The sequence below is a fragment of the Oryx dammah genome, unplaced genomic scaffold (assembly GCF_014754425.2).
Source record: "Oryx dammah isolate SB20612 unplaced genomic scaffold, SCBI_Odam_1.1 HiC_scaffold_1, whole genome shotgun sequence".
Lineage (NCBI taxonomy): Eukaryota > Metazoa > Chordata > Mammalia > Artiodactyla > Bovidae > Oryx > Oryx dammah.
Window position 1 is genome coordinate 80,133,064 of NW_024070185.1, and position 27,248 is coordinate 80,160,311.

Sequence of the window (27,248 nt, forward strand, 5' to 3'; positions counted from 1 at the left end):
ATCATCTTGAATAAGGAAAGCCATCTAATTTAATCCACGAATATCTTTATGACAGTTTTGATGATTTAAATCTGCAGAAGCCAACTTATTGTGGCCTGGGTGGGGCTTCAGAGGGCCTAACCCATATTCCATATCTTTTTGTTTGCTTTTTTCTTTTTTTTTTTGGTCACATGGCTTGTGGAATCTTAGTTTACCACCTGGGGATCGAACCTGGGCCCTTGGTGGTGGAAGTGCAGAGTCCTAACCACTGGACAATGGGCAAATTTCCATGATCCCATATCATTCTGGCTGGAGCTCATACCATGAGATTAAGCCAGAGAAAGACGCTATATGTGTTCTAAAACAGATATAATACAGTAACATCCACAGGTTAGTAAATTAGGCCTTATATGGAATTTCTTTGAGTCACATTGAGCTTTGGGGAACAGTTTTTCATACCCCTTCAACGAGAAAAATAGAAAAAAGGATATATATCTTCTCTTAACTTTTCTAGGCCAGGCTGAAGAATGGTACCTATCTCCAGTAGCTCCTACTCTCTTCTGTGCTGGCATTTCTAGATGTACAATAACATTGAACGTGTGCCATCTAGTGTTCACACACCGCCATTACAGCTGTCACAGAAGGCTCCAGGAAAGAGCATTATTACCACTTGTTAAAATGATGGGATAACTCCTTTTATTTGAAGAAATTAATGATTTGTAGGATGCAAGTCTCTGCTTTCTAGGTAGAGTAGTCAATACTTCCTAATCTTTCATTGATGTCCATTTTTATATGAAAGAAACCAACTAAAATTTTTCATAGATTAAATTCATTTACATACTCAAGAAAGTAATTTGGCTGATTGATGGTTCAACAGAAGAGAGGCAGAGTATTTTTGGACTTTGATCTCAGACAAGTCAGTTATCTCCCTGCTTCTCAGCCTCACTGTAAATACTAACAGTTATTAAAAGGTCACTGGATATATGCCCAGAAAATATCACGGAAGTTTCTACGTATTCATAATGGAAAATATCAAACAAGAAGAGAAAAGCAAACTGCCTATCTTGAAGAAATGTGACTCATCAAATTTGCCAGAAGAGTTTTTCCAAGTTTTATATATAGACAATATGGCTCTTGAATAAGAGTGTTTAAGAACCAAACACCACCGTCACGTGACACACGGAAGCTAAAAACGCACTGGCAGAAAATAAGACTAAAATTGAAAATGGTTGAACAGAATCATTCCCTTTCTTCCACATGGTCTAACTACTCCAGAACCAACAATTCCGTCTTCTAAATGGTCTAACTACTCCAGAACCACTCTATAAATCTGATGCTAGTAGAAAATCAATCTATACTGATGACAGAGATATCTAAATGGCAGAGAAAAGGCTGATCAATGTATAGAACAGGGCTACCTTGAAAAGCAAGCAGGAAAGCGAGAAAGTTCTGACTCTGTTGAAAAGAGGACCAGAGCTTGGACATGCTCTTCTTTCATGCAGTGTTTTCTAGTGGAACAGCTCAATCAACTATTTTAAATATATAGACTGTGTGGAATCTGCCTGTTCTCTCCATGCCGATCAACTCTCCTCTTAGATTTCCTTCTGTCCAAACAGCTCAGGCTGTGGTTGCCTTTAACCTGCTTCTACAAGCTGTTTTAACTTTCAGAACAGATAAGATGCCAGGAGAGAGGGGAACCCTACTGAAACAGCAATGGCAGAGATTTTGATTTAAAAACCAGTCTCCCTTGCCACTCCAGAATTATGAACAGCTCCTTCTCATCTGCAGCCTTTACTGATGGTTTTAAAAATGAGACTCTTCACACTTTCCGAGCACATAATTTCAGGGTCAGTGAGTCCCCTCATGAAGCCCAGAGTGCTCACAGGCCAGGCATGTGTCCCAAAGACACCAAATCACAAAAGCAAACTTAAGCCGCTTTTCTTATCAAGGGAATCCTCCAAATAGAATTAAAGTCTTAATTTATGCTTCTTTGGAAGCCATAAATTACCACTCCCCCCCCCCCCCCCACCCAAATCTTTACACATTCATGTGAGGGAAGAGGCAGACATTTAACCCCTCTGTGTCCTGTTTTATTTGTAAAATGGGTCCCCAAAGTAACACAACAGGTCACTCTGCAACTGAAACTTCTGGGGCCTAGCTCTGAAACCCCACAAACCAAGCAATTATGTTTCCTATTAGAATGAGGACAGAAAAGAAAACCTTTCTTGGGTTCCATCTGTTTGTCTGTTTTTCCCCATCCTACCAAAATCTGTTCCTTCTCAAGCTCTTCTTTTCTCCGTCTGGTCTAACGATTTCCGTGTACAGATTATTTCAAGTCCAGGGAAACTTCATTACCAGGAGGCCATCAGTAATAGCGGTTGTGCCCTCTTCCCTTCTCTCACACTGCCCCCAGTTCGAGTGTCAGAGGATGAACAGAAGACGAGGGAAAGGTCTGGACTCTGGTTTCCTTTCCTCATGGGCCAGTTGCTCTGGGGGGTGCATTCCCTTCCCTCTTCTACAGCTACCCAGGACGGCACTGCTTGTTTCTTCTCTGCCCAGATGGACAGTCCAGTCTCATCGCTCAGAAGAAAACAAACAAACAAACAAGGGAAGGCTAAGCAACACAGAGAAGTGTGCAGCAGCTGCATTTTCTAGGCTGCTTTGTAGGCAGAGGTGAGGAAGAGGCCGGCTTGCCACTCTGTGCCATGAACTGCACAAATAACACCCATGCTCACTCTCTGTCCTCGGTGTCTATGCATGCGTGCTAAGTCACTTCAGTTGTGACCCAACTCTTTGTGACCCTAGGGACCGCAGCCCCAGGCTCCTCTCTGTCCATGGAATTCTGCAGGCAAGAATACTGGAGTGAGTTGCCATGCCCTCCTTGAGGGGATCTTCCTGATGCAGGGACTGAACCCATGTCACCTGCGGCTCCCGCACTGCAGGTGAATTCTTTACTGCTGAGCTACCAGAGAAGCCCTCCCTGGTGCCTAACCTCTTATGTTCATCCCAGTTCATCAACGATTATTACTAGCCACCTGAGAATTCTCAGGAGGAAATCTTTCCTTTTTTCCTATCATTTTATGAATCTGTGTGAGATGGAAAGAGTATGGGGAGAGGAGAGAGAGAGAATACAAGCCAGAAAGGGAAATTAAACTATGATTTGAGGTAATGCACTGAGAAAAGTGAATTCCTCTTGTAAAAAACAAAAAGGCAGTGAAGACATGGAAACAAAATTCTCAAGCCTTCTTCATTTATCACCTTTTACACATATTTTTCCTAAAAAATAGAGAAGTTTCAGGTGAGAGATAAACTGAAGTTCGGTAAGCCTGAGGTAGATTCTCTTTCATGGTCTATTGTTATGGCCAGCAACATATCCCACTGTGTATCTGACTCATCCAAACCCTTGACAGGCAGAAGCCCTTGTGTTAATCTATGTATGTAAATTAAAAGGTGACTATTCATCAAAAAATAACACTCCTCTTAAAAAATTCTTTGTAAGTTTCATTTCAATAGACTCTTTTGAGTTCAAAAACAATTTGGTCTAAAGAAAAACTACCTATATAAAAAAATCTTCATATCTGTCATATAAAATAAGGCACCTTTATAAACATGTATTTTTTATTATGCCATTTTCTTCTTTTCTACTTTCAAAATACCAAAGTTAAGACTGTAAATATCCCTTTTGCACTTTAAGATCTATTTTGTTTCAAAACATTTGTGTTACTTTCATCAAATTTGAGCTTGGAAAAATTATTCTTTCTTTTTAATCTTTACCAGATGTTGTTTATACTACCAGGATTTTTTTTCAGTACTCTATAATGAAATTATTGTTTAATTAGTGATAAATCTGTCATTTCTGAGCTTAAGAAAAAATCTTAACAAGTACCAAATGTACTTTTGTGTTTTAAATTCACCCGCGCTGTCTGAGAACGTTAAGACACAGGGATGCCAGCTCTGGAAGCCGAGCAAAGCCCCCCAGACCTCAAGGTCCTCGTCTCGCCTGGCCCAGCGGCCTCTCTCCCCTTGGCTTGTGTAGCTTGGGTGGGAAGACGGCTCCTCAGCCCCCTGCTGCTTCCTGGCTCAGTCTCTGAGTGGCAGTGACCTTCTGGGTCAACTACTGCCCTGTTTTGTTTTGTTTTTTTGTTTCCCTCTCTTCATCTCTGACTGGCTGCCAAGGCCTGCCTCCCAACAGTGAAAACAGAACTTGCCATCTAGGTCTCTTTTCTTCACGGTGCTGGGTGATCTGGTGCCCCCCTGAGGTCGATGCAGGAAAGTGCAGTTATTGTCTGAGATGCTTCTTTTTACCTTTTAGCCACAAGCATAAACCACCTCCACACTTCTCTATTCGATCACTGCTAAATTGTCTACTTTAGCTTTTGTTAAATTACATGCCTCACATTAAAGAGCTCAAAGAAAAAAAGAAATGTTTAAAAGACTGCTAATGAGGAAGCAGGAAAAGAAAAAAACCCTAGAACATTAGTAAGAAGTTACTCAAGCAGAGAAAAATGACATCACCCAGGATGTAGAGTTAATTCTTCGGTATAATCTTTTATTAAAGGGGAACTGTGTTTGGAGTTCAGCGTAAAATAAGTCTCTTTTTCTTTTTGAAGTGGCTGTGATTACTATCTGGAGAATGGAGACAAGAATGCATCTTATCTCATATGAGGGAGGTCAAGGAGGGCACTGAGTTATCTGCAGGTTTGCAATTCTTAAGCTCTTATTAGATTAAGAACTACTTTTTAACCCTATCTTTATTGAGGTACACTTGACAAGATAAAGAACTAATTTTGGTGGAGCTATGAAGAGAAACACCAGGAGTGTTTCCTGATTTAAAATCTTAATAAACAAAACCAATCCCCCTTTCTTCCCCTCCCGCTGCACTCTTTCGTGAGCAAATCTCTGGACCCAGCTAGAGGGGCAGGCGGCATGTGAGGCCAGCCAATGAAGGATCGAATGGGAGGGCATGGGAACCAGGGTATATCCCAGCCCGGGCATGCAGCAGGGCAGCCAAGCACAGTGCCACCCAGCCAGCACTTTTCATTCAAATGTAGAATATAAACAATAGCTTTCTGGGCTCCGCAAACAGAATTGTAACTGGAAAATATAACATCCTTCTGATTTGGGGCCAGCCTTGGGAAACCAAACAGTGCCAAGAAAGCTGCATAATTAGCAAGTGGCTTTCACTGTTGTTGGTGACATGAGTTTTAAAGGTCAGGTCTGAAGCTATGGATATGGTCTTCCATTGCCTGTTCTGTCAAGGGAAACACAAGACCATCTGCTTTTGCAAAGTGTCAGTCTGCTAAGTAGATGACAAACTGAGGCTAAGACCTCGATTTATTTAGGAGCATCAAATGTGGCAGGCGGCCATAGACCTGGGGGAGGTCCAGCCTAAGAGAGTCAGACAGCGCACCTCAAAAAGAAACAGGTTTTGAAAATTTCCTTTTATTTTAGAAGTCAAAAAACATACACATGCACTTAGAATTCAGGTGACTCTTAGGTCAGCACCTTATTATTCATAGTCTTAATGGAAAATACCCAGCCTGGAGGCCCTGAGACGCCACAGAACATTTGGAGAGACCATTTCACTTTGTACAACCTGTACAACACGTTTATCTTTTGTTTTTGCAACATCTTGGTAACTATAGAACTTCTAGGGCTAATTCTGGATAGTCCCAAGAGATGGAAACATAATTAACAGTGCTCCATATAAAATACAAGTTACTAGACCATCACACTTTAATTACTCTCAGAATCCAACTCTAATGTAATAGGCATCAAGTTACTTCTAGAGGAAAGCACAGCAGTCCTGTCCTATCCGAGTCTTCCAGATCTTTCTGATACTTCCGCAGGGTCCCGTCAGGGCCGCGAGATACCGTGATCTGATAAGTGAAGCAGATGATGCAATCAGGAAGCACGTTCTTCAGGTTACCCTTCCAATCACTCAGTCACGTCACAGGCTTATTCCAGCCTGCTTGGTTGTGTGGCACTGTGGGCCCAGGATCCTGAGGAGAGCAGCCCACGCCAATCAAGGACCTGCAGCTCTGTATTGTAATTACCTCCTTGAACCATAAGGCAACAGAGGGGTTACATCCTGCCAATGCCACAATAAATTAAACACAATAACACCCTCTGAAATCCCCCTTTAACCATAATGGAAGCTCTGAACCTCTACACACATGATCCTGATAAATGCTTTTGTAAATCAACTGACTTCAAAACTGTTTGGGGGGAAATGATTTTAAACCGTAAACTGGAGACTGAAGGTTATACAATGCAATGTTTACCAGGAATGCCTGCTTTCTCTCTCTCTCTGTCATCCTGGGTTTAATGACAGGCTCAGGCATGAGGACCACAGGTAAAAAGGGCACAAAGAAGATTTAGAGAAGAATCACAAGGTTGCAGAATCAAATCAACTTACGGTGATGAAACTGGAATTTTTCCATAGAGAGAAGACTTAAAGAAAATTTAATAAGGACCTTGAAAGCAAGGAAATAGCTCAGTTACTATATTTTACCACTGAAAAAGGACCAGAGAAAATGAAACTATAACACGTATCTTTCAGTTAGAAATAGATTTACCTGACAATAAAGGTAATGTTTGGAATGGGCTGCCAGGACTTCTAAAAGCCTTTGTTTATTTTGAATATTATAGTTATTTTTATATAAGGTACATTCTTATTTCTCACCTTAATATGCAACTTTTTTTTTTTAATGCAACTGTTTTGAAAGATGAGTTCAAGCAGAATTTCCCTAAAAGTATCTCTTTTTCTCTTTGGACTCTTTCAATCGTTATATCTATTTTCTTTTCTTTTTTTTTTTTAATCAAATATTGTATATGTCTAAATCAGTAGGGTTTGATTTGGGCCAGCTAACTTACAGATGAACGCAGCATGGCTGCTGGTCACTGTGACCCTATCCGTGGTCCCCTTGGAGGCCCCAAGATGGGAAGGCAAAGAGGAGCCTGGGAGACAGGGAGAAGGTAAGCAGGGCCACAGTCACACCCTTGACCTGGTAGGGACTGATCAGGACCCAAAAAGAGAGCTGGAATATAGGAAGAAGGCAGCAGATTCAATTATGATTCTCTCATACAGCCTCCAATTTGAAAGAGAGAGAAAACCTAAATTCTAACTGGATTAACCAAACAGAAGCTATCTAGGTGGAGGCTGTGTAAACTCAGCCAACCTCAGTGCGCTGTATGCAGAGACAGACACACCCTGCCCCCAACACAAGCCTCAGCTCAGCGGGCAGGGGAACACTCTCCAGCCCAGTTTCCTGGCTACCAACTTAAGATCTGACTGTTCACCATTTCTCTTGAACTAACTTTCTCCATCTGTACAAGAGGAAACAAATCTCTGCACCATATCTCCGCTCAGTGACAAAAGCGAGTAAGAAAGCCTGTTGGAGCCCACGAGGTTCCTGTAAGATGGAGGCCCGGAAGCATGAAACCTCCCGGAGAGCTTTAATTGTTTATTCAGAGTGCTTTGGTCTTTACTCCGACTCTTACAAAAATGCACATAAATTCCAGAGATGCCTCCCACAGAGGGAAAACACCGGATTGGTCAGGTTCTGAGGACACCCTGCTAGCCTGGGCCCCTGACACTGGATTAGGCAATGGGGCCCATTTGGTCCACTGAGCGCCGCACTGCCCAGGCCTGGGAAGTTCTGAGTAGAGGGGAGACTGGGCAGCCCCTGCATAGAGGTAGGGGTTCGGGGATGGCAGCCTAACCCCAAAATAACTGACAGAATTCTTTGTAGTTACTTTGTTGTCTTAACCATTTTTCTGGGGGTGTCATTTTGTATCTTTTAAGTATTTGTTTTTTCCTCCAGTGAAGGATTAGAAGTTTATCTTTTTGACTGACTTTCTTTGTTAATTGATTCCTCCTGTTGTTGATAGGGGCTTCCCTGGTGGCTCAGCTGGTAAAGGCTCCGCCTGCAACGCGGGAGATCTGGGTTCAGTCCCTGGGCTGGGAAAATCCCCTGGATGGGGGCACTGCAACCCACTCCAGCACTCCTGCTTGGAGAGTGAACAGCACTTTGTTCACAGGGTGTGTGCTGTGTGTGCTCAGTGCTGCCAGAGTCTTTTGCGACCCCATGGACTGTAGCCTGCCAGTCTCCTCTGTCCATGGGATTCTCCAGGGTGGACTACTGGAGTGGGTTGCCATTCCCTTCTCCAGGGGGTCTTTCCAACCCAGGGATTGAACCCAGGTCTCCTGCATTGCGGGTAGATGCTTTACCATCTGAGTCACCAAGGAAGCCGGAAATGAGAAATTTGTTGGCCAAAAGTCAATTCTTGTGAATGTGCAATATAAGGCATGAAGTGAAGTGAAGTCGCTCAGTCGTGTCCAACTCTTTGCGACCCCATGGACTGTAGCCTACCAGGCTCCTCTGTCCATGGGATTTTCCAGGCAAGAGTACTGGAGTGGGTTGTTATTTCCTTCTCCAGGGGACTCTTCCTGACCCAGGAATCAAACCCAGGTCTCCCACATTGTAGGCAGATGCTTTACCATCTGAGCCACCAGGAAAGTCGTAGTGATAACCTTTTTTTTTTCCTGGCTGTGCCACTCAGCTTACATTACCTTAGTTCCTCATCTAGGGGCCGAATCCAGGCCTGAGGCAGTGAAAGTACCGAGTCCTAACCACTGCACTGCTAGGGAATTCCCTTGCCCTATTTTTAACACAAGGAGAAAAGCCTCAGACATTAGGTATTTCAAAAATAAAATGTAGACAGATGATGATTTTAAAAGGTGCCAACTGCTCATTTGTTTACATTTTCTCCTTTTGCTGATTAAAAGAATATGCAGCATCTTCCTTAAGGATTTTTCTCCTCATCAAAACCCAGCACATACCAGCAATGAATCTTTCATAAAGCATTCGATCCTTCTCAGAGAATTTCTCTCACTGGAGATGAGCTTTTCAAAAAGATGAAGCATCGTATTTTCAAGGCTGGGAAGGTGCCGAAGCCAGAGGCAGAGTATAGCTGACGTGGGGAGAGAAATCTTCTTCCTTTCAGTAAGAAATAAACAAAACTTTAAATATAAATGAGCCTCTGAAAAAAAGATTAAGATATCAAAATACAATAACAAATACAAATCTTTTTTTCCTTCATCATGGCCACAATAGCAGTTAATATTTATAATATCAAATGAATATTTACCAAGTAACTTATTTTGACCAAAGGGGAAAAAAATGTTTTCAAAAAGGACAAACAAATATATAGTGATGATATAAAGAGAACGATAAAAAAAAAATGTTGATGGAAAAGGGCTTTGAGATATTCAGGCAAACATAGTTCCTAATTTAAGAAATAGCTATGTTTGACATTTCACCACAGTGGTTTAACATGTGAAATCAAACTTGGGTTTGAGTCCTAGAGCCACCACCTACTCACTGTATGACCTTAGAAAAGTTACTTAACCTCTAAACCTCAAGTTTACTCACCTGTAAAATGGGCCTACCTCCCTCCTAGTGTTGTAAGAAGGATCAAATGCAATAATAACACACGTACAATGATGAGCACAGTTCTTGGCACATAGTAAATATTTAACCACTGTATAAGTCTCTTGAAATCTTTCTTTAGTAATAACATCATAAAAGGTGGTTATGGCCTGGCTGATCCATAGTTGATCCCCAACCTGATACTCTACAGACTCACCACTAAGTGTAGTTACATTTCTATAGGAAAATGTATTTGGAGCTTCCTCCTATGTCACGTCAGTGAATCAGGGGCTCTGCTTTTCCTGGGAGGGGTCATGAGGGGGCATCCATCTACTCTGAGCCACAGTCGGGGGTGGGGGTGGGGCTCCTGCCTGTTAACACTGGGCCTATTTGGGCCTGGTGAGACTTGTTCTTCTTCTCTTGGCCCTGCTTTTCCAAGGCTTCCTGCCCTTTCACCTGCAGCACCTTCCAGGTTCTGCTAAAGATGTTCACTGCTTTTAATAAGACAAACAAAAGTGGGGGCACAAATGCTTCCCATACCCAACAACCCCTCCAGTGTCTTTCCCTTCACCATCACTTCTGGGCCATTTCTCTGCAGGAGCTGGCATGAAGCCCAGGAATTAGGGTATAGGGGCAAGAAGTGAATAGGCAAAGACACAGGGTAGGAATTGCTAGTCGTTTCTTTTTCTCTTCTCCCTTGGCATAACTCTTGTAGACCTTGTTGAAGATCAACACTGAGGCAAGACTAGAAGAAGCTGAGGAGTTTCAGGGTCTGTCCACCAGAGCAGGCAGTAGGGCAGGAGAAAGGGAGGGAGGCTTGGCCCTCATCTGACCTTCTTTCTGACTCCCCCTCACTCTGACACATACACATACATCAAACTGTGATAAAGACAGTGAAGGAAAAGGACAGGCCAAGGAAGGACAGAGTATCAGGAGGGGCCCAGGTGAGACCAGGTGGTCACAGACAACCTCTCCAGTTGAGTTTAGCTGGAGATCAGCCTAGTGGGAGGGATTCCCTGGTGGCTCAGCGATAAAGAATCCACCTGCATTGCAGGAGCTGCGGGAGACAGGGGTTCGATCCCTGGGTTGGGAAGATCCCCTGGGGGAGGGCATGACAACCCACTCCAGTATTCTTGCCTGGAGAATCCCAGGGACAGAGGAGCCTGGTGGGCTACCATCTATTGGCTCTCACAGAGCTGGACACAACTGAAGAGACAGCGTGCAGCATGCACAGCGTGGTGGGGCAGGCAACATGGAGGGCGGTGGGAGGAGGCCTCCGCAGGGGGCGCTGCAGCCGTGTCAGATGAAGAGGGCAAAGGTGAGGCGGCTGGTGATGAGGCTGTGCAGGACCAAGGGCAAGGCCAGCGTCTGGTATTTTATTCTGGCCCAGAAGGTTTTAAACAGAGGAGTGCCAGGACCCAATTTACATTTCAAAGATCACTCTGACCACTGCATGGAGACCTGAGTGCTGAGTGGGTACAAAATTCCAGAGGGAGCTTGACCTGGGTGGCACTGGGGAAGGAGTAAAATGTATTTTAGCAGTAATGTCAAGAGACACTGGTGATGAATTTGATGAGGGGGTGAACATGAGGTGGGAATCAAAACTGTCCCAAGTTTCTTGAGCTACAAGATGGACAGACGTACCATTTACTCAATGGAAAGAATGGAAGAAAAAATTGGTGAAGGGTTTACTAAGAGCTAAGTTTGGGGTAGGTGGGTTTAGAATGTCTGAGGCACAGTCCAACAGAGATATGAAACAGGTCCTTGAATATCCAAGTTGGAAGTGTTCTGGGGAGAGGTCTGGGCTGAAGATCTATATTTGGGAGCTGTCACGCTGGCATGGAGCGGTGTGAAAATGAAGGAGAACTCCAAAGGACAGAAGTCTGAGCGGGGTGAAAAGAGGGCCCAGGCCTGCGCCTCAGGAGTTTCAGCAGGTTGAGGGTTGGATGGGGTGATGGAAGCTGGCAAGTCAATGAAGACAGGAGTGGAAGTGCAGTCAGCACTGCAGACTGGTCTTCAGAGGGACGACTACGCTGGGAGTGACTGACAAGAGGAAGCCACACAGGGCTGGTGGCCTGGTGTGCTCCTGACAGGTGGTGTTTTAGGCTGAATACTGATGGGCCAGATGCAGTGTGGGAGAGGCTGAAGGACCAGCACGTGTGTATGCACCGCGTGTTCAGTTGGGTCTGACTCTCTGCGACTTCATGGACTGCAGCCTGCCAGGTTCCTCTGTCCATGGGGTTTCCCAGGCAAGAATACTGGAGAGGGTTGCCATTTCTATCTCCAAGGGATCTGCTCGACCCAGGGACTGAACCTGCGTCTCCTGTGTCTCCTATATTGCAGGTGGAGTCTTTACCCTCTGAGTCATCTGTAAGACCAGTAGCTGCCATTTATTAAGGCAGAGTAAACCTGCTTCATTGACTATGCCAAAGCCTTTGACTGTGTGGATCACAATAAACTGTGGAAAATTCTGAAAGAGATGGGAATACCAGACCACCTAACCTACCTCTTGAGAAACCTCTATGCAGGTCAGGAAGCAACAGTTAGAACTGGACATGGAACAACAGACTGGTTCCAAATAGGAAAAGGAGTACGTCAAGGCTGTATATTGTCACCCTGCTTATTTAACTTCTATGCAGAGGACATCATGAGAAATGCTGGACTGGAAGAAACACAAGCTGGAATCAAGACTGCCAGGAGAAATATCAATAACCTCAGATATGCAGATGACACCACCCTTATGGCAGAAAGTGAAGAGGAGCTAAAAAGCCTCTTGATGAAAGTGAAAGAGGAGAGTGAAAAAGTTGGCCTAAAGCTCAACATTCAGAAAACGAAGATCATGGCATCTGGTCCCATCACTTCATGGGAAATAGATGGGGAAACAGTAGAAACAGTGTCAGACTTTATTTTTCTGGGCTCCAAAATCACTGCAGATGGTGACTGCAGCCATGAAATTAAAAGACGCTTACTCCTTGGAAGGAAAGTTATGACCAACCTAGATAGCATATTCAAAAGCAGAGACATTACTTTGCCAACTAAGGTCCGCCTAGTCAAGGCTATGGTTTTTCCTGTGGTCATGTATGGATGTGAGAGTTGGACTGTGAAGAAAGCTGAGCGCCGAAGAATTGATGCATTTGAACTGTGGTATTGGAGAAGACTCTTGAGAGTCCCTTGGACTGCAAGGAGATCCAACCAGTCCATTCTGAAGGAGATCAGCCCTGGGATTCCTTTGGAAGGAATGATGCTAAAGCTGAAGCTCCAGTACTTTGGACACCTCATGCGAAGAGTTGACTCATTGGAAAAGACCCTGATGCTGGGAGAGATTAGGGGCAGGAGGAGAAGGGGACGACCTAGGATGGGATGGCTGGATGGCATCATGGACTCGATGGACGTGAGTCTGAGTGAACTCCGGGAGATGGCATGCTGTGATTCATGGGGTCGCAAAGAGTCGGACACGACTGAGCGACTGAGCTGAACTGAACTGAAACCTGGAGAAGGGAATGGCGAGCCACTCCAGTATCCTTGCCTGGAGAATTCCATGGACAGAGAAGCTTGGCAGGCTACAGTCAATGGGGTCACAGGGAGTCGGACATGACTGAGCCACTAACACTGTTTTGTCACCTCGAACAATGCTAAGCATTTTACTTGTGTCTTCATTCCCATAACAATCCTACAAAACAGGTACCATTATTACTCTTATCTTTTGAGGCTGGAGAGGGACCAAGGTCTCACACCCCTGATTAAACCCAGGAGGTCTGATGCTGGAGCTGGTCCTGTGCCTCAGGTTATACCTAAGCCTCTCTACTCTGCAGGCAGGAGAGTGGAGGGTGTTGCTTCAGTTTGGAGCCTGATATGGGGTGGGTGAGAGCAGACAGTTTTCCTGGGTGAGTTAGATGCCTAGAGCCTGTTTTCACTTCCTTCAGTGTCTAAGGAAGTTTTTCCAAAGTCCAGGCTATCAGCCAATTTTAGCCACATTAACAGACTCCTGGGAAGGGATTTCTGTTCAGCTTTCTTGAGAAAGAAGAATACCCCTTGGGAGCAGGGGGAGGACGTGGATAGCCTGTCTTAGAGCCAGAAAGCCCCTGGGAAGCAGGAGGTTCTGAGGTACAGAAGGAAGAATTTCTCTTCCCTTCCTAAGTAACAGGGACATTCCTTGATCTGCTCTAATCACACCTTGTCTTTTTAAAAGGATCTACTGAAATAAATATGTACATCATTAGAAAAGTATCTCACTTCAGTGAGAGTTCATCAGAGATAGACCCACTGCTAAGCCCTCTGAGCAGCAACATGCACAAATGTGATTTCTATTAATACCATGAGGTCGCAATGGCTGGGCAGTGCCGAGGGCAGAGAGGCAGGAAATGTTGAGAATGATGAACAGTAGATGGATATGAACAAATATAAAAGGCAGCTGAATGGTAGTTCCAGTGAATACCTGAACTAAAAAATACGGCTTAGTTACAAATTTACATGAGAGTTGTATAAGTTCTATACCAAGTACCAAGTACATAATTTTTGTTCTATTCTCAGACACAGTTTGAAAAATGTATATGTTAACAATTTTTTTTTATTACTCTTGATTCAGAGCACAGTCTACAAACTGCTGTAAATGATTAAATTTATGGATCCATGTTCAGTATTTGAATCATCTATCTTTTATTTTTAAATTTTTACAATGTTGTTTGGCTTCTGCTGCACAACAACACATATCAGCCACAACTACACACTTATCCCCTCCTGCTTGAGCCCCCCCTCCAGTTCCCATCCCACCCATCTAGGTCATCACAGAGCGCCAGACTGGGCTCCCTGTGTTAAAAAGCAACTTCTCACCAGCCATCCATTCTACACATGATAGTGTACATATGTTGATGCTACTTTCTCCATTTGTCCCACTTTCTCTCACCCCCACTGGGTCCACAAGTCCATTCTCTATACTTGTGCCTCTATTCCTTCCCTGCAAATAAGTTCATTAGTACCATTATCCAGATTCAATATCTATGCATTAATATACGACATCTGTTTTTCTCTTTCTGACTTATTTCACTTGGTATAAAGACTCTAGGTCACCCAGCTCACTAGAACTGACTCAAATTTGTTCTTTTTTTTATAGCTGAGTAATATTCTACTAACCACGATGGTGTGATCACTCACCTAGAGCCAGACATCCTGGAATGTGAAGTCAAGTGGGCCTCAGGAAACACCCCTATGAACAAAGCTAGTGGAGGTGATGGAATTCCAGTTGAGCTATTTAAAATTCTAAAAGATGATGCTGTGAAAGTGCTGCACTTAATATGCCAGCAAATTTGGAAAACTCAGCAGTGGCCACCAGACTGGAAAAGGTCAATTTTCATTCCAATCCCAAAGAAAGGCAATGCCAAAGAATGCTCAAACTACTGCACAATTGCACTCATCCCATCACACGCTAACAAAGTAATACTCAGAATTCTCCAAGCCAGGCTTCAACAATATATGAACCTTGAACGTCCAGATGTTCAAGCTGGATTTAGAAAAGGCAGAAGAACCAGAGATAAAATTGCCAACATTCACTGGATCATAGAAAAAGCAAGAGAGTTCCAGAAAAAATTTACCATCTACTTCTACTTTATTGACTATGCCAAAGCCTTTGACTGTGTGGATCACAAAAAACTGTGGAAAATTCTTCAAGAGATAGGAATATCAGAACACCTGACCTTCCTCCTGAGAAATCTGTATGCAGGTCAAGAAGCAACAGTTAGAACTAGACACAGAACAACAGACTGGTTCCAAATACGGAAAGGAGTACATCAAGGTTATATATTGTCACCCTGCTTATTTAACTTATATGCAGAGAACATAATGTGAAATGTTGGGCTGGATGAAGCACAAGCTGTAATCAAGAATGATGGGAGAAATATCAATAACCTCAGATATGCAGATGATACCACCCTTGTGGCAGAAAGCAAAGAACTAAAGAGCCTCTTGATGAAAATGAAAGAGAGTGAAAAAGTTGGCTTAATACTCAACATTCAGAAAACTAAGATCATGGCATCTGGTCCCATCACTTCATGGCAAATAGATGGGGAAACAATGGAAACAGTGAGAGACTTTATTTTGGGGGGCTCCAAAATCACTGCAGATGGTGACTGCAGCCATGAAATTAAAAGATGCTTGCTCCTTGGAAGAAAAGTTATGACCAACCTACTTCAGTTCAGTTGCTCAGTCATGTCCGACTCTTTGCAACCCTATGGACTGCAGCACGCCAGGCTTCCCTGTCTATCACCAACTCCTGGAGCTTATTCAAATTCATGTCCATCAAGTTGGTGATGCCATCCAACCATCTCATCCACTGTAGTCCCCTTCTCCTCCCGCCTTCAATCTTTCCCAGCATCAGGGTCTTTTCCAATGAGTCAGTTCTTCACATCAGGTAGCCAAAGTATTGGAGTTTCAGCTTCAGCATCCGTCCTTCCAATAAATATGCAGGACTGATTTCCCTTAGGATGGACTGGTTGGATCTCCTTACAATCCAAGGACTCTTAAGAGTCTTCTCCAACACCACAGTTCAAAAGCATCAATTCTTCGGCTCTCAGCTTTCTTTACAGTCCAACTCTCACATCCACACATGACTACTGGAAAAACCATATCTTTTACTAGATGGACATTTGTTGGCAAAGTAATGTCTCTGCTTTTTATGCTGTCTAGGTTGGTCATCAGAGAAGGAAATGGCAACCCACTCCAGTATTCTTGCCTAGAGAATCTTGTGGACAGAGGAGCCTGGTGGGCTGCTGTCTGTGGGGTATCACAGAGTTGCACATGACTGAAGCGACTTAGCAGCAGCAGCAGGTTGGTCATAACTTTTCTTCCAAGGAGTAAGCGTCTTTTAATCTCATGGTACAATCACCATCTGCAGTGATTCTGAAGCCCCATAAAATAAACCTAGACAGCATATTAAAAAGCAGAGACATTACTTTGCAACAAAGGTCCGTCTAGTCAAGGCTATGGTTTTTCCAGTGGTCATGTATGGATGTGAGAGTTGGACTATAAAGAATGCTGAGCACTGAAGAATAGCTGCTTTTGAACTGTGGTGTTGGAGAAGACTCTTGAGAGTCCCTTGAACTGCAAGGAGATCCAACCAGTCCATCCTAAAGGAGATCAGTCCTGGGTGTTCATTGGAAGGACTGATGTTGAAGCTGAAACTCCAATACTTTGGCCACCTGATGCAAAGAGCTGACTCATCTGAAAAGACCCTCATGCTGGGAAAGATTGATGGCAGGAGGAGAAGGGGACAACAGAGGATGAGATGGTTGGATGGCATCACTGGCTAGATGGACATGGGTTTGGATGGACTCTGGGAGTTGGTGATGGACAGGGAGGCCTGGCGTGCTGCGGTTCATGGGGTTGCAAAGAGTCAGACACAACTGAGCGACTGAACTGAACTGAACACTGGAGTACATGATCACCTATTAACAAAAAAAAAAATCTATTTTTCTCTAAAACATCAAAGAATTAACTCTTAATAACTGATCTTGGATGAAGAAATCACCAAAGTGATATGATCTTAAATACTGCATAACAGAATTTGGTTGGACCAACACATTGGTACTACATACAATGTTCTAAATTTGTACCAGGTTGGTTCTGAAATTAAAAGTTATATTATATATAAATTATATCTCAATGAAACCAGGAAAAAAGGCAAATTATAAAAGAAGAAATGCAAATGTCTCCCAAATATGTAGATTTTCAATCTTATTAATAGTAAAGAAAGGTAAATTAACATGTCAAGGAGGTATTAGTTTTTGTGTTCACATCAGCTAATGTTTAGATGAATGACAACATCCAGTGTAAAGGTAGGTATAAGTGACTGGTGTTCTTAGATGTAGGACAGGGAATAGGTTCATCCTTTTGGTTAAGTCATGTGATACTGCCTAATAAACTTCAAAATACACATATTCCTGGCTGTTATAACCATACTTTTATGAATCTTCCTGGCAGAAATAAAAGCACTAGCTAGAAAGTATTTACGTAGCAATATTATAAACAAAAAATTAGAAACAATTTGAATGCATCCACTGGAAAATAGGGCTTCCCAGGTGGTGCAGTGGTAAAGAATCCACCTGCCAATGCAGGAGACACAAGAGATGCAGGTTTGCTCCCTGGGTCAGGAAGATCCCATGCAGTAGGAAATGGCTGTATTCTTGCCTGGAAAATTCCATGGATAGAGAAGCCTGGCCGGTCCATGGGGTCACAAAGAGTTGGACATGACTGAACGACTGAACACACACACACACACACAGGCAAAGAGCTAAACAGATTAAGATCCATTCATATCAGGATATATGTTTCTATTTTATGAGTTGGATCTATATACCCTTTGAGGGATACACAAGATTTGTTGGTTAAAAAAGCTGGTTCCAGAGTCATGTGTATGATGTGATGCTGTTTCTCCTTTTTAATTTTTTTTTAAAAGCTAATTTAACAAGAAGAGAAAGTTGTTTCATGTAGATGTCTAATGTTTATAAGAGTATAAGTTATGCTTACGAGAAGGACTGGAGGGTGGTAAGGAGGGGGGTAACTGACATTTTCTGTGTATACTTCTACATTGTTTGATCTGACCTGATAAAACGTATGTATTTCTGTGGAAATTTTAAAGAGCCAATAAAAGAAAAAAAGAAAAAATATTTTTAGGGAGATCGAAAAATTTCATTCTACTCACCATGTGTTAGTTACAGAAATTCTAAGACTGTCCTTTTCCTACTTTCTATACTTGTTTTAGCTATCTAACTTGGATACTGATCAAATGACAAATTCAAGAAAAACAGGTTATGATTAAAAACTTGGCTCTCCAAAATTCCTACCTAATAATCACAGGAAGTTTTAGGCATTATAGCTATGGTTTAGGAAAATGATAGGGACTTACATGGAACACATAATTTTCTCCTGCAACATACCAAGGAGTAGGCTCCCAGTCTGCACTTTCATATAGAATATCTGCCTCTAAATAACAATTTCTGACACTGGGCAGGAGAGGCCTGGACAAGAACACTCTGCCCTGTCCAACATCTCATGCAATATATTAGGATTCTTCTGACAATTGCCTCTTGGACATTTAAAAACTGAACTTTGTTTCCCCAAATATTCAATTTAGTGAGGTAGTTGTGTGTCCCATCCTCTCCAAAAAGGAGGAAGTAGGTAAAGAAACTGGTCTAGCCACTTATTAAATAATTTTGGCTCCAAATGTTTTTATTATTAATCACTTAGTTAATTACTCTTTGGTTGCCCTGGGTCTTCGCTGCTGCACATGGGCTTTCCTCTGGTTGCAGCGAGCGGGGGCTACCCTTCATTGTGGTGCACGGGCTTCTCACTGTGGTGGCTTCTCTTGCTGCAGCGCAGAGGCCCTGGAGTGGGCAGGCTCCAGTAGTTGTGGTGGGCAGGCTTAGTTGCCCCGTGGCATGTGGAATCTTCTTTCTGACCAGGGATCGAGCCCATGTCTCCTGCATTGGCAGGCAGATTCTTACCTACCAGGGAAGTCCTAAATGTTTCTGTATAGCTTCAATACAAAAACCAGAATGTGGAACTCAATTCTTTGCCAATAAGGCCCTTGAGAGGTGAAGTACATGTTCTAATGCTGTCTGAGAGGCAGAGGAGGGGAGGGAGCCCCCCCACTTGAGACAAACGTAGGCAGGCTCCCCCTTTCCAAACCAGAAAGAGATCAAGGGCTGCATGGGCTGCCGGAGGAGCCCACAAAAATCAAGACCAACTTTTCTGGAGAACTACTTAATCCCAAGGAACTGGAAAGAATATTCTCTATTACATTTCAAAGATGTATTTCCATGACAACCTGATCGGAGAAGCACATCAAATTTGAAGAAGCTGTGCCCTCATTATCACTTATATGTGCAGAGACGTCACTTCTCAAAGCAAAGGGCAGCAACACCAATCAAAGGAAATATCCAAATCCAAACACACTGGCATGTCTATTACAAATCAGTATCAGCAGGTTTTCACTTGAAAAGTAAACTTTTTCAACAAATAATTTTGTGATCATATCTTAGGTAAAAAATTTAAAGAAGAGGATATGAGGAGAGATAGAAATGGGAGTATTAGTTACTACTACTGCTTTGCTAACTTTTTGTCCTTGGTATTACACTAGCTTTTCTTTGTTTAGACACTCACCTATATTGACAATGTTTAAAGCCTGATTCTTCTTTCTTTCTTTTTTGGCTGTCCTGTGCATCTTGCAGGATCTTAGTTCCTTGACCAGGATTGAACCCACCAACAAGGAAAGTGCCAAGTCCTAACCACTGGGCTGCCAGAGAATTCTGGCAATTCTTAAAGCCTGGTTTTTCTTATCTGAGCTGAAAAAGAAAAACCCACAAAACTAGAAACTTGGATGAAGTTGGCCTTTTCTTGTAACTTATTTTTTTCTTATTAAGCACCATTGGAGGCTGTATTAGCTTTTTCAGCATTGGAAATTTATTTACATCTGGCCTTAGTTCAGTGATAACTGATTAGCAGGAAGAGATATAAGCTTGAAAAAACCTAATAAAACATTATAAAAAATAAAATAATTATTATTTAAAGTTAACAACAACAATAATAACAGCAACAAGCTAACAGTCACTGAGTGTTTTAAGTACCAGGCATCATGCTAAACATTCTATAGGCACTGAAAGTGAAAGTGTTAGTCACTCAGTTGTGTCCAACTCTTTGCAACCCCATGGACTATAGACCGCCAGGCTCCTTTGTCCATGGAATTCTCCAGGCTAGAATACTGGAGTGGGTAGCCATTCCCTTCTTCAGATCTTCCTGATTCAGGGATTGAACACCGGTCTTCCGGATTGTAGGTGGATTCTTTACTGTCTGAGCCACCTAGGAAGTCCCCTATAGGCACTGGAGTCATTTAAATATGTTTCAGTGTGCCTGGGACAGGTCATCCTACCATAATTATAACAGGCACCTCTTTTAACTCTCAAAAGTGTTCCAGACTATAATTTATAATTGTATGGTTACCCTCTTTAACACGCACAGCTACCCCATGAGGTTAGTTGTCTGGCCAGTCACACACTCACTCTTTCATTTGTTCACTGGCTCATTCATTCTGGTATGTAGAAAAAAGTTTCCATCTAGTCATCAAACTTCTCAACATTATTGAAGCAATGGATTTAGGCTTATCTTAAAGGACATGTCCTGCAGAATTACTTGTACTCCACAGATTTATGACAGGATTGCAGTAGCCCTCCCAGAAAGGTTTTATGCAATGTGCACCCTGCAGGTGGCTATTATGGCAACCCCAGGGATAGATTTAAGAAGTCAGGCTTGGCTTTTAGGCCAAGAAATTATAAATTTCCTCTAGGTTATCTAAACGACAGAGAGGAGCAATCATCTGCTGTTTAAAAGAAGAAGGGCTGTCCATTTCTGGAAATACACGACTGTATTTGGAGGCCAAGGCCAAAGACACCCAGCCAATTGTAAACCAGATGAAATTCCACTGGTGATTGTGGTAAGCAAATAGTTGGAAGGCTAAAAACAGGGCAGGGCACCTTGGTCAAAGAAAGTACGTGGTTTCTAAATGACTATGCAGCCCATGTGGGGAACTCTTCAAGGGGCTGAAGGAAAGGGGGTATGAGTGCAGGGTGGTAATTTGAATCAGCCTCCCTGTGTCAACATGTGGCTGGGACGCTGCGTCTATGGGAAAGTGTCCATGGAAAGGCTCCAGGCCTGACGCCACTGTTTGGGGAACTTGCTGAGCTGAGGCCATAGGAACTGGACAAGTTGAAGACCACCCAGCATTTCTGGATGGTCTGTCCCCTATGGATTAGCAGACATAATTTTCCAAACTAAATAAATTTTATTAGTTGCTGAGGGAGAACATGCTATCACAAGTAAAATAAACAGCAAGGAGTCCAGGCCTACTCATGGAGCTGCTGCCCTCAGCTTTCCATCTGAGCACTGTGGGTCACCTCCCGCCAGTAAGTTCTGGAGCAGCTTCACACAGTTTTGCAGAGGATGCCAAGGAGCATTCTCCTTCTTGTTCCCTTTAATTTAGCTCTAGCTGAAAAAGTAGCACTGGAAATACAGGTTGTTAAGACCATATGTGACAATAAAATGCATTACTAAACAAATCAGAAATATAGCTACCAAGGTGAAAGGCAAAGAGCATTTTGCTTAAAAGTAAATACTTTCAAAAATTGCTTTGGAGGGTGAAAAATGCCATTTGGTGGGGTGAGCCACTGGAACCCACAGTGTATGCTCAGGTGAATGATGTGAAGGGCACCTGCATGTGGAGAACACTTACTGCATTATACAGACTTCCGGGTCGATTATCATCCAACATCTTACAGATATAACAAAGATAAATGATCAGACTCCTCAGAAGGTTCAGACTCTTGGATAGATTTTGAAATAAGCTTAGAGTAGATAGAAAAAAGACTCCATCCTTTTAACCATGAAAATTATGTTCTGACCTCTTTTTAAAGCATCAAATGATTTAACTTTCTCTTTTTCTTTCTAAATCTTACTTTAACAAATTCCTAGGTTATAACATTTCATTAAAAAAAATAATAATAAATGAAATTAAGGGCTTCCCCAGTGGCTCAGGGGTAAACAATCCACATTCCAATGCAGGAGACAGGGTTCAATCCCTGATCTGGGAGGATCTCACGTGGTGCAGAGCAACTAAGCCCATGCCACAACTATTGAGCCTGTGCTCCAGAGTCCAGGAGCTGCAAATCCTGAATCCCATGTACTCTAGAGCCTGTGCTCAGCAGAGAGAGAAACCATTGAGATGGGAAACCTGAGAACCACAGGGTAGTCCCTACGCACCACAACTAGACAAAAAAGCCTGCACAGAAGACCCAGCTCAGCCAAATAAATAAATGATTTTTTTTAATGAAATTAAAATACAGACTATAATTTTTTTAAGAATTATACATGAAAAACAATAAATAGTCTATTGGTAATTACTTCCTCTGAAAGAATGATAGCAGCTTTGAGGTTATTCATTTTCCAAATGTAATAAATCAATTTGAAAATGGGAAGAAGATGCACTTACTACAGCCTAACAAATAAATAAGTAAATAAATGAGTTAACGAAAAAAGAATTCCCAGAAAAACAAGAGAAATGAGTGGGAAATAGCCCTACTTTGTATTAAGCATAATCGAAAGATTCTGTTACTAAAACAAAATGGTACTGAAGCATGAATATACTATATGCCCAAGAAACAGAACATAAAATAATAAAACAGGCTTACATGCATACAGAAATTAAGTACAATTCAATCCGTGGATAAGAAGGGCCAACTCTACCACCAACTGTGTGTGCTCTGTCACTTATATAAGAGACTTAAGCATCTCGTGGAGTCCTGAAGTTAATCCCACGTGTGTACTGAGAGATGACTGATTGAGAGAAGACTGTATTTGATCAAGGGGGCATCTTAAGTCAGTGGAGGGTTGAGGGGGTGACTGCACCCTTTATCACATTCAAGATGGTAGAATGTTCTGTAACTGAGAGTGGGGAAGACCAACAAAATTACTTAAACAAATAATTTGCAAAACAAAAAGAACCTACAGATTGAAAGAGATTTGTGAACCTATCAAGCAAGTGCAATGTATGGACTTTGGACTCTTAATTCCAAAAAAACCAAACTGGAGAATTTGTTTTGTGCTTAAATATGTGGTGATGATCAGGAATCAGTGTCAATTTTAAGATATAATAATAGCATTGTAGCTAACGATTTTAAAAATGCACCATATGGAGACTTCCGGTTTCCCATTCTGCGTTTAAGGAGCTTGGAAGTCATCACTTTGTCTTAACAAAAGTAAAAAGCAGAACAGACTGGAAAATCAACATCTCTTCTTGCATCCTTAAGAGAAGGGAGGACACAGGGTAAACCTTGGTCCCCAAGATTGGAGATAACAGATAAATGAATACAGGGAATCATGGCTGAGTGGAGCAGAGAACCACAAGCAGAAACAACCATAGGCAGCAGTGCTGGGCAGGAAAACCTGAAATGGAATTAGTGAACAGCTGGAGGGTCAGTGTCAACAACTGGGATAGTTAAAAACTCCAAGGGGACTCAGGCATAAAGGATCCCCAAGATACTGTGAAGTTTACCTCTAGGAGTTCCCACCAGGTTCACATGGTAAATATCAGTGAAGAAGCCACCCCTGCTTTAGGCAGGAAGAGGGGAAAGGGAATCATTTTTAAATTCAGCAAAAATCTCTGTTTTCTTAACAAGGCCTGACCTCATGGGAAACTAGTTAACCAGAGTCTAATCTGCTGGGAGAAATATCAATAACCTCAAATATGCAAATGACACCACCCTTATGGCAGAAAGCGAAGAACTAAAGAGCCTCTTGATGACAGTGAAAGAGGAGAGTGAAAAAGTTGGCTTAAAACTCAACATTCAGAAAACTAAAATCGTGGCATCCGGTCCCATCACTTCATGGCAAATAGATGGGGAAACAGTGGAAATAGTGACAGACTATTTTCTTGGGCTTCAAAATCAGTGCAGATGGTGACTGCAGCCATGAAATTAAAAGATACTTGGCTCCTTGGAAGAAAAGTTACGACCAACCTAGACAGCATATTAAAAAGCAGAGACATTACTTTGTCAACAAAGGTCCATCTAGTCAAAGCTATGGTCTTTCCAGTAGTCACGTATGGATATGAGAGTTGGACTATAAAGAAAGCTGAGCACCGAAGAACAGCTGCTTTTGAACTGTGGTATTAGAAAAGATCCTTGAGAGTTCCTTGGACTGCAAGAGATCCAACCAGTCCATCCTAAAGGAAATCAGTCCTGAATATTCAATGGAAGGACTGATGCTGAAACTGAAGCTCCAATACTTTGGCCACCTGATGCGAAGAACTGACTCATTGGAAAAGACCCTGATGCTGGGAAAGATTGAAGGCGGGAGGAGAAGGGGATCACAGAGGATGACATGGTTGGATGCCATCACTGACTCAATGGACATGAGTTTGGGTAGACTCTGGCAGTTGGTGATGGACAGGGAGGCCTGGTATGCTGCAGTCCATGAGGTTGCGAAGAGTCGGACATGACTGAGCGACTGAACTGAACCAAACTGAACCTGCTGGGATATTATAAGAGCCTAACTGATTAGGGAGAAAGGAAATAATCACTTTTAGACAGCTCTAACACCTTATCTCACCTAAGAGGAAGAAAAAACTGAGAAAAACGTATAAAGTTCACAGTGCAGAAGCATAGGCTTACTAGAAGACTGAGATCCAATCATAAGACTACAGAACACTTTCCCTCCCTTCACCTCTCACTGTTACATTACAAATAGCTAATTTACAGCAGTTCCTTTTATTTAGTACACATCTTGTCCAGCTATTGAGAAAAAAGTTACTAAACATAAAGAAAAGAGAAAAAAAAATTGAAGAGACAGAATCAGAACCAGACATGGCAGAGATGTTGGAATTATCCAACTGAAAATTAAAAACAATAATAATTAATATGCTAAGGGTCTAATGCTTGGGTCCCTAACCCCCAGGATCTAATGCCTGATGATCTGAGGTAGAGATGATATAATAATAATAGAAATAAAGTGCACAATAAATGTAATGGGCTTGAACCATACCCAAACCACCACCCCATGCCCAAGTCCATGGAAAAATTGTCTTCCATGAAACCTGTCCCTGGTGCCAAAAAGGCTGGGGACCACTGTTCTAATGGGTAAAGTAGACAAGCAAGCAAGAACAGATGGGTAATGTAAGCAGAGAGCTGGAAATCCTAAGAAAGAACCAAAAAGAAATACTAGAAATAAAAAACACTGTATAGAAATGAACAATGCCTTTGATAAGCTTATTAGTAGATTTGGTGAGAAGACAATCTCTGATCTAGAGGCTATACGAATGGATACCTTGAAAACTGAAAAGCAAGGATGACAAAACTGAAAAAAAATATTTCCAAGGGATGTGGCACAGCTACAAATGGTATAACGTATGTGTAATGGGTCTAACAGAAGATGAAAGAGAGAAAGGAACAGAAGAAACATTTGAAACAATAATGAGAATTTTCCCAAATTAACGTCAGAAACCAAATCACACTTCCAGGAAGCTCAAAGAACACATGCAGGATTAATACCAAAACCCTACATACAGGCATATCATTTTCAAACTACCCCTCCAAAAAAAATTAAAGAAAAATTCTGAAAGAAGCCAGAGGGGAGAAAATATCTTACCTATAGAGGAACAAAGATAAGATTATATCCAAATTCTCAGAAAACATGCAAGTAAGAAGAGAATAAAATAAAATATTCAAATGTTAAGATAAAAAACCATCTAGAATTCTATACTCTGAAATTATCCTTCAGAAGAGTAATAGAAATAAACACTTTTTTATACAATGAAAATTAAGAAGAGCCAGACATCCTGGAATGTGAAGTCAAGTGGGCCTTAGAAACCATCACTACAAACAAAGCTAGTGGAGGTGATGGAATTCCAGTTAAACTATTTCAAATCCTGAAAGATGATGCTGTGAAAGTGCTGCACTCAATATGCCAGCAAATTTGGAAAACTCAGCAGTGGCCACAGGACTGGAAAAGGTCAGTTTTCATTCCAATCCCAAAGAAAGGCAATGTCAAAGAATGCTCAAACTACCACACAATTGCACTCATCTCACATGCTAGTAAAGTAATGCTCAAAATTCTTCAAGCCAGGCTTTAGCAATACATGAACCATGAACTTCCAGATGTTCAAGCTGGTTTTAGAAAAGGCAGAGGAACCAGAGATCAAATTGCCAACATCTGCTGGATCATGGAAAAAGCAACAGAGTTCCAGAAAAACATCTACTTCTGCTTTATTGACTATGCCAAAGCCTTTGACTGTGTGGGTCACAATAAACTGTGGAAAATTCTTCAAGAGATGGGAATACCAGACCATCTGACCTGCCTCTTGAGAAACCTATATGCAGGTCAGGAAGCAACAGTTAGAACTGGACATGGAACAACAGACTGGATCCAAATAGGAAAAGGAGTACGTCAAGGCTGTATATTGTCACCCTGCTTATTTAACTTCTATGCAGAGTACATCAGGAGAAATGCTGGTCTGGAAGAAGCACAAGCTGGAATCAAGATTGCCAGGAGAAATATCAATAACCTCAGATATGCAGATGACACCACCTTATGGCAGAAAGTGAAGAGGAGCTAAAAAGCCTCTTGATGAAAGTGAAAGAGGAGAGTGAAAAAGTTGGCTTAAAGCTCAACATTCAGAAAACGAAGATCATGGCATCTGGTCCCATCACTTCATGGGAAATAGATGGAGAAACAGTGGAAACAGTGTCAGACTTTATATTTTGGGGCTCCAAAATCACTGCAGATGGTGACTGCAGCCATGAAATTACAAGACACTTACTCCTTGGAAGAAAAGTTATGATCAACCTAGATAGCATATTCAAAAGCAGAGACATTCCTTTGCCAACAAAGGCCCGTCTAGTCAAGGCTATGGTTTTTCCAGTAGTCATGTATGGATGTGAGAGTTGGACTGTGAAGAAAGCTGAGCACTGAAGAACTGATGCTTCTGAACTGTGGTGTTGGAGAAGACTCTTGAGAGTCCCTTGGACTAAAAGGAGATCCAACCAGTCCATTCTGAAGGAGATCAGCTCTGGGATTTCTTTGGAAGGAATGATGCTGAAGCTGAAACTCCAATACTCTGGCCACATCATGAGAAGAGTTGACTCATTGGAAAAGACTCTGATGCTGGGAGGGATTAGGGGCAGGAGGAGAAGGGAACGACAGAGGATGAAATGGCTGGATGGCATCACTGACTCAATGGACACGAGTCTGAGTGAACTCCGGGAGTTGGTGATAGACAGGGAGGCGTGCTGCGATTCATGG

General features: G+C 42.3%; 1 protein-coding gene across 1 annotated transcript in view; it reads right to left on the minus strand.

Moving 5' to 3' along the window:
• Nucleotides 1-27,248, minus strand: part of FANCC (FA complementation group C) — a 325,895-nt gene that overhangs the window by 32,823 nt on the left and 265,824 nt on the right. The window contains exon 8 of the mRNA XM_040245158.1: nt 8,825-8,981. Coding sequence (XP_040101092.1) covers nt 8,825-8,981 — 157 coding nt within the window. The remainder of the gene's footprint in view (nt 1-8,824; nt 8,982-27,248) is intronic.